This window comes from Psammomys obesus, unplaced genomic scaffold (assembly GCF_907164565.1).
Source record: "Psammomys obesus unplaced genomic scaffold, mPsaObe1.curated_primary_1811, whole genome shotgun sequence".
Classification (NCBI taxonomy): domain Eukaryota; kingdom Metazoa; phylum Chordata; class Mammalia; order Rodentia; family Muridae; genus Psammomys; species Psammomys obesus.
In genome coordinates, this window is record NW_026596069.1 from 30,047,202 (window position 1) to 30,060,681 (window position 13,480).

The 13,480-nt window shown below is 36.3% G+C and overlaps 1 protein-coding gene across 3 annotated transcripts in view; it reads left to right on the forward strand.

Moving 5' to 3' along the window:
- The window catches only part of Edil3 (EGF like repeats and discoidin domains 3), a 567,408-nt gene that overhangs the window by 156,909 nt on the left and 397,019 nt on the right, over positions 1–13,480 (forward strand). For 2 of the 3 annotated variants that reach the window (XM_055625558.1, XM_055625559.1), the window contains exon 2: positions 12,489–12,617. The exons of the other annotated variant lie outside the window; for it this stretch is intronic. In XM_055625558.1, the coding sequence (XP_055481533.1) occupies positions 12,489–12,617 (129 nt within the window). The remainder of the gene's footprint in view (positions 1–12,488; positions 12,618–13,480) is intronic. 3 annotated transcript variants of the gene reach the window in all.

Consider the following 13,480-nt stretch of genomic DNA (forward strand, 5'->3'; position numbering starts at 1 on the left):
TTCTGATCAATTTTTAGCAGCCAACCTCATGAAAACACCAGATGGGACTCTTTCAATTTATGTCACAGGATCTACAAACATATGGACATGCATACCCAACTTCTCTTTACATTGTCTCATTCCTCAAGCAAAATAGACTTTCTGTATGGACTCTGAAAGCCTTTTTTTCCCCTTAATTCCTACTGCTCAGATTTTTTTCTTGGCTATTGTTTTATATAACCTTGTCTCTGTTACAAAGTGTATTTTGTGAGCAGGGAAAAAAAGAAATACGATCAGGTTCCTGCATGGTAGAATCAATTTCAACCTCAAATCCCACTGACCTCTCTATGATTTGAATACAACATTGCAAGCAGAGTATGATGTAGAGGCTGGCCCACAGAAAAATCTTCTTTTAATTTTTTTAAATTTATTTTTTATTAATTACAGTTGATTCACTTTGTATCCCAGCTGTAGCCTCTTCCCTCATTCTCTCCCAATCCCACCCTCTCTATGCCTTTCCCCAAGTCCACTGATATGGGAGGTCCCTTCCCCTTCCCTCTGATCCTAGCCTATCAGGTCACATCAGGAGTGGTTGCCTTGTCTTTTTCTGTCGCCTGGTAAGGCTGCTCCCCTGATCAGGGGGAGGTGATCAAAGAAACAGCCACTGAATTTATATCAGAGACAGTCCCTGTTCCCATTACTTGGAAAGCCACTTGGAGACTGAGCTGCCATGGGCTACATCTGTGCAGGGGTTATAGGTAATCTGCATGAATGGTCCTTGGTTGGAGTATCAGTCTCAGAAAATATCACTGTGCCCAGATTTTTTGGTTCTGTTGCTCTGCTTGTGGAGCTCCTGTCCCCTCCAGGTTTTTCTCCCCCCCCCCCCCCCGCTTACATAAGATTACCTGCACTCTGCGTAAAGTTTGGCTGAGTCTTAGCATCTGCTTTGATACCCTCTGTGGTAGGCTCCTGGCCTGTTCCCTGTTTTCTTCCTCTTCTAATGTCCATCCCATTTGCCTTCTGATCATCATATCCAGAGTCTTCCTTCTTGATTAGCTTCATTAGGTGTACAGATTTTAATATGTTTATCCTATTTTATATGTCTATTATCTGCTTATAAGTGAGTATATATTATGTGTGTCTTTATCTTTCTGGTATACTTCACTCAGGATGATCTTTTCTAGTTCCTAGAAGTTGCCTGCAAATTTCATGATTTCCTTGTTTTTAATTCCTGAGTAGTATTCCATTGTTTTAATGTACCACAATTTCTGTATCCATTCCTCAGTTGAGAGACATCAGGGTTATTTCCAGGTTCTGGCTATTATGAATAAAGCTAATACGAATATGCATGAGCAAATGTCCTTGATGTATACTTGCGGATATTTTGGATATGTGCCTAGGAGTGGTATAGCTATATTTTGAGGTAGCACTCTTCCTAATTGTCTGAGAAAGTTCCAGGTTTATTTCCAAAGTGGTTGTACAAGTTTACTTTGTTACCAGCAATGGAGGAGGGTACCCCTTTCTCCACATCCTCTCCAGCATTTATTGTCACTTGAGTTTTTCATCTTAGCCATTTAGGTGGATGTAAAATGAAATCTCGGGGTCATTTTTATTTCCATTTTTATTTGCAATTCCCTGATGATCAAGGACATTGAGCATTTCTTTAAATATTTCTCTGCCATTTGGTATTCCTCTATCGAAATTCTCTTTTTAGCTTTGTACGCTATTTTTTAATTGGATTGCTTGATTTATTGATGTTTAACTTCTTGAGTTCTTTGTATATTCTGGATATTAACCCTCTGTCAGATATAAGGTTAATAAAGATATTTTTTCAGTCTGTAAGCTGTTGTTTTGTTCTGATGACAGTGTCCTTTGCTTTACAGAAGCTTTTCAGTTTCTTGAAGTCCCATTTATTGATTGTTGATCTTAGAGCCTGTGCTGTTGGTGTTCTGTTCTGGAAGTTGTCTCCTGTGCCAATGAGTTCAAGACTCTTCACCACTTTTTATTCTAACAGGTTTAGTGTGTCTGTTTTTATATTGAGGTCTTTGGGCCCCTTGGATTTTAGTTTTGTGTAGGAGGACAAATCTGGATCTGTTTGCATTTTTCTACATGTAGACATCCAGTTAGACCAGCACCATCTTTTTTAATGTGCTATAACACTTGTATGAGCCTTCAAAGTGTTAAGGACTGGAGCACACTCTTGTTATACTGACTTAATTGGACTGAGCAACAGGAATTTGAGAAGCTCTCCTATGGTTCCAATACACAGCAAAGTTTGAAAATCACTGGGTTAACCTATAAATGGTTAATATACCATTCATTTCTAAAAGTTCTAACTTATGTTATGAGATTCTCCAGGGTGCTTTAAAACACAAATTATATAAAGGATTCTCTTTGTTGGAGTCTAAAACATATTTCTGCTTACTTTTATAGGGAGCTTTGATTGAAATGTCATGAAATCAGTTATAATTTTAAATAGTTAACAATCAACAATTATTTATTTTCTTCTTGATAATTTCAGTCCTCCAGGCTACTAGTATTTGAAAATAATTTGAATAAAAGAAAGTGTCCTATTCCAGCTGGGCAACCGTCTGAATTACATTTGAGCATGGTGCTTTACATTAGCATCAGAGCAAGTTTAAATGTATTGGTTTCTAAGATCCCTAATATATGATATCAAATATCATATATTTGATAAGGAACTAAGGATTTCTTCTGACTAATTTTGAACAATGCTGTCACTGAGGAACAGAATTGGATGGGCTTTCTTTCTTTCTTTCTTTCTTTCTTTCTTTCAATGTGACTTTTTATTATTTGTATATATCTCTAGTATTTCCATCTTTTATAAATTAGATTTTTTATATTTCAATTACCCAAAGGTATACACTATTATCTCAAATTTGTTTTTAATTACATGTTTGTTTAGTGTGTATATGTGTCTGCATGTACTGTTGTCTGGTGTGCTCATTTGGATGTACTGTAGTGGGCAGATGGAGGGAAAAGAATAACTTGTGGGAGTTATTGCTCTCCTGACACCATGTGGGTTCTGGAGATGGATCTCAGGTCATTAGACTTGCAGGTCATTGGCACTTCATGCAGCTAACCTATCCTGAAGAGCCTATAAATCACATTTAAAATATCAAAGCCTAGAATCAGATTGCATTATCTTTTTAAGGTATTATTTTGCATTGATTCTTTGGAAACTTTGCACAACGTGTTTTGATTAAATTTACCCCTTACCCCGGCTCCTCTCGGATTTCTACACTCCCCATACTGAAATATGTATCTTCTATTTCTTTTCAATTTTTTTAACCTATAAAGTCCAATTTGTATTACCAATTTATTCATGGATCAGTACCTTTTCACTGGAGTCTGGTCATCTTCCCAGGGTATACACTCTTAAAGAAAACTAATATTTCATCTCCCTTCAGCTACTGATTGTCAGTAGCTCCACAGCTGGGGTGTACCTTCCTGCCCATCTCCCCTGTCTATGGTGGAATTTTGTCTAGATTGGGCTTCCTTAGGTCTTGTCCATACTGTCACAGTTGCTGAGAGTTGATGGATGCAACTGCCCTACAGTGTCTACATGACACTCTCTGCTTACAGCCACTCTCCTACTCGAACTCTAAACTCTCCCCTTTTCTGCAATGAAGCTTCTGTAAGCTTCTGTAAGGATCTGTAAGATATGTGTCACACTGAGGGCTGAAGAATCTGCAGTTACTTACTCTCTGCACCTTGACAGGTTGTAGGTTCTCTCCTAGTGTTTATGACCTTTTTGCTACACTTTCTTGATCAATCAATGACACCAGGAAAGTGGTTCATCTTGTGGAATGGCATTTAGATTCAATAAAAATAGGGTTGATTACTCCCATGACATTCCTGTCACTGCTAGGCGCATCTTAACAGGCCAGTGATTGTGTAGCTTTCAAGATTCACACCTGAATGAAAGAGATGATTATGTTTTTTCTCTGGTAACAAAAATATCAAGAACTATGAAAAAACATGAACTAGCGACAAAACTTCTGAGGCAGCAGCTGCACAATGTCTCCATCATATTTGGTGCAGGAATGTGTCATCTTCACTTATATGATCTTACCCACAGGTTTTGTAAAGTTACCAATAGCATTGTCAATAATTTGTAATGCTTGAGAATCTCCCTGTCCAAAATCTCCAAAAAAGTCAGCCTATTTGTGAAACTGAGATTTTTAATTGTTGGCCACTGGCGTTTAGTATGGTCACTGTTATCCTAGTATAGGGTAACTACATTTTTTTTAAATTTTATTTTATTTTATTAATTACACTTTATTAACTTTGTATCTCCCCATAAACCCCATCCTCCTCTCCTCATAATCCCACCATCCCTCACCAAGTCCACTGGTAGGGAAGTCCCCCTCTCCTTCCTTTGATCTTAGTCTATTAGATCTCATCAGGAGTGGCTGCATTGTCATCTTCTGTGGCCTGGTAAGGCTGCTCCCCCCTCAGGGGGAGGTGATCAAAGAGGAGGCCAATCAGATTATATCAGAGGCAGTCCCTGTCCCCATTACTCTGGAACCCACTTAGACACTGAACTGCCATGGGCTACATCTGTGCAGAGGTTCTAGGTTATCTCCATGCATGGTACTTGGAGTATCAGTCTCTGGGAAGACCCCTGTGTTCAAATTTTCTGGTTCTGTTACTCTCCTTGTGGAGTTTCTGTCCTCTCCATATCTTACTATTTCCCACTTCTTTCATAAGATTCCATGCACATTTCTCAACAGTTGGCCATAAGTCTCAGTATCTGCTTTGATAGTCTGCAGGGCAGAGCATTTCTGAGGCCCTCTGTGGCAGGTTCCTAACTTGTTTCCAGTTTTCTTCTTCTTCTGATGTCCATCCCCTTTGCCTTTCAGGATGGGATTGGGCATTTTAGTCAGAGTCCTCCCTCTTGATTAGTTTCTTTAGATGTACAGATTTTAGTAGGTTTATCCTATATTATATGTCTATATGAGTGAGTATTTACTGTGTGTGTCTTTCTGCTTCTGGGACAACTCACTCAGGATGATCCTTTCCAGTTCCCACCATTTACTTTCAAATTTCATGATTTTCTTGTTTTTCATTGCTGAATAATATTCCATTGAGTAGATGTACCACAATTTCTGTATCCATTCCTCCCTTGAGGGGCATCTGGGTTGTTTCCAGCTTCTGGCTATTACAAATAAAGCTGCTACAAACATGGTTGAGCAAATGTCCTTATTGTGTACTTGAGCCTCTTTTGGATATAAGCGTAGGAGTGGTATGGCTGGATCTTGAGGAAGTGTTATTCCTAGTTGTCTGAGAAAGTGTCAGATTGATTTCCAGAGTGGTTGTACAAGTTTACATCCCACCAGCAATGTTGGAGTGTTCTCCTTCCTCTACAACATTTTTTAAACATACACATATGCATATACATACATATATACACAGACAATCATATATAAACAAATACGTATATGTGTGTTTTATAGTAATATGCAGGTTTCCATTTAAATTTTTAATGCTCTTAGGATATACCCCTCGTCCTTGAAGTGACAAGTCACACCTTTTAAAGAAACTTTTGAAATATACAGAGTCCACTCATAGATTTTAGTGTGTGAGAGGATTTAAATTAAATTCCATGCACGTAACTCATTAGAATATACAATACAAACGCTCTCTGAAAGGGTAAGAACTTAAAAAGGCGATTGTCAAATTTAAATGAGATATTCTGTTCCACAGTTTCATAGAGAATAAATCATGAGAGTGCTAACATTTTCTGTAAGTTTTGCCAGTTCAAATATGCAGATTATCATGAGCTTTATCTCATTTTAACTAGAGTAATTGCTCATTTTATACTAGATTTGGCTAGTTATTCTATGTACTCAATTTATAGTTGTTTCAAAATGTTGACTTGTGCAATTTAAAGCAAAGATTTTGCTTTCTGTCATTTCCTTAATGAAGTAGCATTAGAGCTGCCACGGTCAACAGGAGAGCAAGAAATTGAAGTTGGCATAGAGTAATGTATAGGCCCAAATGGTCATGGTTGTGGAATGTCAATTCAACTGTTCTCTATGTTTTGTTTCCAGACTTAAATATGGGTTGCAACAGTTACCATGCTGGGACACTGAAGTGATTAAATAAAAAGTCATGTTCACAAAAAAAATTCTTGGGTCACACAAATTAGTTTCTTGTCTGTGTCTAGCTGTGTTTGCAAAGATCGAGAGATGTCAAAAGTAATACTGACAATACAGTCTAGCATTTCCCAGCACATCTAGCCAAAAAGATAAAGCAAGGACTGCCATATTTACCTAAATAAATTTCTAAGGTATTCATACTGTTCTGTAAATGCATAAACACATTAGTAGCACTAAGCAAATACATTAATAAAACAATGTAAATACATAAATACATGAAAACATCAGCATTTAAATAAGGAGTTTATTTTCAGATGTTTAAGACAAAAACACAAGCATTATATTTTATTGTCTTGTACATGGCTGATTTAATGTGTGCTTTCAAATTACACAGAAGTTTCTATAAAGATTGGTTCTGATAACAAACAATTAATAGCAATTCATTACTGTGTAGTATATATACTGATCTTTTTTCTTGAAGGACTTGCCTTAATCATTCCTGTGCTTATCTTGAGAGCCAATCACTTGTCCTTTCTGAAAAGAATGGTCTTTTTTCCCTGCTCCTTTCTGTTCATTTTTCAATTTTCAGCCAAAATAACTGCCTTACTTGATATGTTGAATAATCAGTTCTATTTACAGCATTTCTTATCAGGCAGACTTTCCTCCTGGCTTTGTTTCCACAGTGAGCAACACCTTGTTTGCTTATTTGTGAGGCTTTCATTATTCATTTCTTCTATAATATAAACTCTAAGAAAGCAGAAACATTATGTGTTTCATCTCAGCCGCACTCTGTTATCTCAGTGTGGTGTCTGGCAAATGAATATATGATGGAGGAGTCAGTGATTCTCTGGTATGCAAACTGAAGGCAGACACAAGCTCATCAAAAAAATGTAGCCTATAAACCATCTAAGAACTTAAGTCAATGAAATAAATTAGCCATCTTGTGTGCCAATTTCCACCACATGTCATAATATAATATTCTTCTTTATATGAACTTAAGTACCATAGCTGTATATACTGATATAATAAAATAGCATTAAAATGGACATTCTTTTGGTTCTTAGTTGCTTTGTCCTTATGTATTTGTTTTGCACTGTTTTCCACAATAAGAGGTGATAGTTAAGGTACCTACAAACATTACTCCAAAGCTTCATTAGTCATGGCTTGTGAGTAGATAATGAGACAAAATAAGACATTCTGTGTAGCACCTTCAATATGAAGTAACTGGCAACAGGTAGAGGATCAGTGTAAAAATGAAGCTAAAGCTAAAGATGATTGTCCAGGCCTTTCAGAATTCTAGAGTGTGTAGAAAATTAAAGAAAATTGTAAGTTAAATTTAGCCAGTGAAGATGCCTTGCCCTTGAGAAAAATAATTGTTTCATTCTATTGCCAAAAGACAGTCCAGCATTGGCTTAATTTGCCTGAGTCTGCCATAAACTGCAGATGGAACTATGAGACATAGAATAAAATTAAACACATCTGTCCTAATCTAAAGCAGGGGAGGTCAGTCAACCAAAAATCATCAAGGTGGAACCCTGCACAGACTGCAATACACAGACCCATAGCAGAGAATATGCTGACAGGGAGTAAAGCAATGTGTCATCTCTGTTGTATTGTTTTTTTCTTCATTGAGTCTGCCTTCTTGTGTTGATTGCCATCATAGTTTTAATATTTACCAACCAAGGTGATGAGTAAATAGACAAAGATCTTTTGTTTCAACTCCAAGGACTTAGTAAGCTTTAAGTACCATATTTACCCCTTCAAGTAGATAATTGCTTTATGTTAATTCAAATTGCACAGAAATAGAAGTTTTAGGAGAGCCTTCCTGAATACCACAGTTACCATACAGATTGTCAATTAGATATGAAATTTATCAAGGAAATTACTTTTCACTTAAAAGTGTCATCCCACATATAGAACATTATCTTGACAAGAGCTACATATAGAAAATAGCAGGATAAGACTATGGGTTTGCTGAACATGACAGCAAAGCAGGTACCTTTGAGAATGAACATTATTGTGCCCATGGAGGCCCACTTCCCAATCTAATTTCATGGAACAACATGCTTTTACTTTGCCATAAGCTTACAGCCTCCTCTGCAGAAATTGTGGGATGACCTTGGGACTATGTCTGAATGGGATAAAACCAATTGTTCATAGTAAAATCACCAAATTCTGGTTGTCCCCTGTGCTAGAGGAATTCTGCCAAAGAGTGGCTTTTGCTCTCAGGCGCCCTACTATCTTACAGAAGACTTTTTTGTGCCCCATTAGACAGTGACTGTTCCTGATTATTCCTACCTCTATCATCTTTGTTCTCAATCTCTCTAATCCTTAGCATAGGTGTAAAACATGTATTGTAAAAGGAAGGTTTCTTTGCTTGATTTTAGTTTTTCATCATCTAGTCCTTCATAGGCACTACTTTTGTATGCTTATAATTTTAGAAAAATGATTACTTAGCATGTAGTCAATATTTCTTAATAAATGTTTATATCACCTTTCTCTTTTTCTGGTTTTAGATACTGAGTACAGGACCTTCTGCATGCTACACACCTTCTCCACCATAGAGCCACATCTCATGTAGCTAAACCTGTTACACTCTTAACTTCTTTTTAGTATTTATGTCTTGGACAACACAGCTACAAGAAGAATGCTGTTATAATTATCTATGGCAAAAAACAGATTCACAGTAACACCTGTAATAGATTCTCTTGGTTTTTCTTTGTTGTTTCTGTTTTTCATGCTTTGTGCAAGGACACAACTTTTATGTTATGCTCAGATTTCCCACCTAATACTGGAGGATCTATTTTAACCTCTGGCAGACATTGACATAGTAGAGTCTGTTTGTGACAGCTGTCATATTTATACTGAAGATTACTTAACACTTCTTATATTTTTTCAAAAGAATCTTCCTTTAGTTGCTGTAATATTTACTTATGAGTTGAAGGATCTTTCATCTTCCCCATCCTGCCCTCTCTCTGCCCTTAAATACTCAATGACATTTAACAGTTCATAATAAAAAGAAAGTCCTCCAGCTCAATACCCATGTTATTATCAGACATATTTATTTGAGATGTTTCCCAGACTTCTCAGATACAACACTTCCTTTAAAAGCAAATGATTTACACTTTATTTTAAAACTGACTACTTATGTCACACTGTTATATGACATAAATTCAACTTAGATTACATGTTATCCTTCAGCACCCACATCTATTTTGTTACAATGCCATTTTAATTCATTGCAGGTTAAAGTAATTTTATGTCATTTCTATACCTTTAAATTATGTCATGCAAATGTTGTCAGTAAGAAAAAAATTAGAGAATACATTTAATAATATGTTGTTATCTTAGGTTTGAGATGGTAGCTAAGGGGTAGAACAATTGTATGATATTTTGCAAGTTCATAGGCTAGATTCCACCCCAAAATAGTGGAAAGCGTATAAGCACACAAAACAAATAAAAATATCAAATTTACAAAAATGCTAATGTAGTAGATATAAAATTCAGTAAATATGTGAGTGTTTAATTCTAATTAATTATCATTCTAATTAAGTTGTTATTCCATCATGTTATATTCATTAAACATAGACAATTTTAGCCATCAACTAAAGAACTGTTTACAAGCTTTAGTTTATTAGAGATTGGTAGGCATGTTTTAGCTAATTTAATGTCAACTTGACACAATCTAGAATCACCAGAGAGGAGGAACCGTCAATTTAAAATATGCCTCTATAAGATCAGGGTGTAGGCAAACTTGTGAGGCATTTTTTTAATTAGTGATTGATGTAGGTGGGCCCAGCCCACTGTGGGAGATGCCATCCCTAGGCTGATAGTTCTGCTTTCTATAAGAAAACAGGCTGTCTAGGCCATTTTGCAGCATTCTTCCATGGCCTCTGCATCAGCTCCTTCCTCCAGGTTTCTGTCCTGTTTGGGTTCCATTCCTGACATCCTGATGATAATTGAGTTCCTTCAATGATGAAGACTGATACGAAAGTATTAGCCAAATAAACCCTTCCATTCCCAAGTTGCTTTTGGCCACTGTGCTTATCCACAGCAATAGGAACTCTGACTAAGACAATTCATAATCAAAACAGAACAAATATTCAATAAAATATAACATCAACAAAGATCAGCTACATAACAGCTGCTTTCTATGCATGTGACAAGAAGTGAGCAGATCTTTCTCATTTGACCACAGAAACATTATCTGATCAAAAATATAATAGATTTAATATTGTCATCTGGAAAAGACAGTATAGGTGCCAAGGAATTATATATATAATACTATATATTATATACATGTGAGTGTAGGTGCATGTGTGTCATGATAGTCATGTGGAGGTCAGAGGACATATTTTGGCATGGTCCTCACCCTCCTCACTGCTGGAGGCAAAGTTACTTCTTGGTGACACCAATGTGCACACCAGGCTAGCTGACCTTTGAGTTTCTGGAGATCCTCTTGAATATCCACATGAACTTATCTAAGAAGCACTGGGATTATTGGTGAGGTCTAGCACAGTTTTATGTGGATGGTAGATATTCAAACTCAGTTCTTCACAGTTGCACAGAAGCACTTTATTCTTTGAGCCAACTCCCCACGCCCTAAGAATGGTTTCTTAATCAAGAAAATAACCATGATTACTGGATAAGCAAAAGAACAAGAACTGACAACTTTATATAGTTCTGATTCTATTTGTTGACCAACACCAGTTTTGTACTGTGTATTATGTACTATGAAAGAAAGTGATCAGTGTGTATGCTGCATAGGGATTCAGTTGCCAGAGAGAAGCAGGTCAGAATTAGATTGTCTTGATTTAGAGTGTATATTGCAAGCCTCTAAAGTATCTCTTTTTCTCTGACTCTGCCCCAGACTCTGTTTTTGTTTGTTTGTTTGCTAACACAAATAAGACAATATGAATATCTTCAGCTTGCCTTGCTCCTATGTCCATTACTACAACAACTCATGTTGTCTGCTGAAGTCTTGCTCCTGTCTGGGATATTGGTCAAAGTAATGGAATTATTATGGACTCTGTAGATTTGCTTTGGTGACTTCACCCTACATTCTCTCTGGGGGTTGTAGATGACAGTGTTGCTCACTGTTCTTCACCTGTGAGGTTGTGTTTACACCTGAGGAATGTTCCTTCATACACTTTTTTAGGAGTAATTCAATGAAATAGCTTAAACGTGTGGTATAGATGATGCTAAAGATAATGCAGATTATTATTACTCCTTCCTTTTCCTTACTTTTCCAACCTTCTTCCTTCTTTTGCTTCCCATTCCTTTAAGCATTGAAGCTGGCATCTTCAGTGATAAATGCCCCTTGAAAATGATCAGATGAATCTAACTCAAGTCCTCTTCTCATAATATGTCATATTTCTCCTCCCAGGATTTTACATAAAGACTATTATTCTTTTTACATTGAATCAGCAGTGTTACTTTAGGTGTTTCAGCTTGCTCAGGGACAATCCTCAGGATTTCTTGGAGTCCTTTAATTTTCTGAGAGGGTGTTTCATGCTCCAAATGAGCTCTTTGAAATATTGTTATGAAAGTTAAAAAACATCCATGATTTTATATTTATCATGGGGTCGTATCTTTCTGTCAATGCTTTAGATTTGACCAGTTATTAGTTTGAGAGGTTAAAGTTGAGCAATAATTTCATTTTCCAGTCAAATCTTGCTCCCTCTATATATTTTTTTTAATATTCAGTTGAAAGGTTTTGTATTTGACATCCTTCTTTTAGTAGCTTATCATGTGTAGATAATTGAGCCAATTTTTACTTTAACTGTCTGTGTGGAAACCTCATTAATCCTATCCAAAATGTTATCACATACACTTTCTGTCTTACAAGTTACTACAGGTGGCAACTTTACCAATTGTCATTCTCTTCTCAACATTGGTGGCCTTTTTTCTAGCCCTCTATTTCCATTAATTAGAGTACTAAATTTGATCTGTCACACAATACAAGAGGAAAAGACACAGCACTGAAGATCTTTGCTTTGGTACAACTTACTCCTCTGTTGCATTTTCTCTCTGAATCTTCAGTTGATGTGTCAGTTCAAGAAGTTCAAGCAATACATTGACCTGAAGGCATTTGCGTGGAGTTAGTCAGAAAAGAGCAAGGAAAATTCAATGTATGTTTCTAGTCCTTTGGGACCTAGTGTGAGTACACATGGCATTTCCAGATTCTAAGTATCAGAAAATACTTCGCAGCATATTAGAGAGAGTAACAAAAAGGTTACAAACACAAACAAGTAATAGTAGAGAGGAGATGCACTATACTAACTAGACACTTCCTCTTCAGGAGTCAGCCTGTCAACCAAGTGAACTGCTCTTTCAGTCTTAAGACAGACATAAAAAGTCAAACTTTGACTCTCTGTTCCTCAGGTGATATTTGTACCCCCAATCCATGTGAAAATGGTGGCATCTGTCTGTCAGGACTGGATGATGATTCCTTTTCCTGTGAGTGTCCAGATGGCTTCACAGATCCCAACTGCTCTAGTGTTGTGGAGGTTGGTAAGTGCAAGATTTAAGCATTTCGGTAGTCATCATGTTCTTTATTGTGAATGATTGGCAGATATGACTCTTGGGTACTGAAGGATTTTTGGTTTGGAAGACTGTATTGAACTTGCTTGTACTACTATCAATTTTATTGTTTTTTTTCAATTTTAATTATGTTTTTATTAGTGATATTCTTTAATACATCATCATTCTCCATTTAATGGTTAGCACTATAATTAAGGAAAGAACAAATAATAATTGAATAAAGTGAATTTTCTATGCCTCTGATATTAATGAAAAATATTTATATGCAAATAAAGTAAATAACTCTCATGTTGACTTAGGCAAAATTATTACTGAAAATTAGGGCTTTTAAAAATACTGATAATACATACTATTACTTTGTAAAACTTCTAAATTTTTATTTTTCTAAGAATATGAGTATACATCACATTTTAAGACTATGAAGAAGATAGTCTGCAATCCTCATCAAAACTTTTTAAAAAACTTTTCTTCGCAAAAGTTGATTCATGTCACTGATTACTTTCAAAATTATTTTTAAAGTGTGAAAATTGTCATTGCTGTAGAACTTTTCAGCTTTCATATTTTCCAAACAGCTCCTCATTAAAAATATGGCTAGACTGTAATGGTTCCCAGGAGTCGACACAGCTCAGTGGACGACACCACACCCGGAGGTGGATGGACACCACAGATGGGAGTACATGGCTCATTAAACTGCAAAAAGAAAGGACAGTGATTGGATAGGAGAGATGTGAGGAAAGATATGCAAGGAATTAATGGGTGAAGTTGATCAAAATGCTCTGTATGAAACTATCAAGGAACTTAAAGAAATTAAACCACAATATGTAAACTTCTGT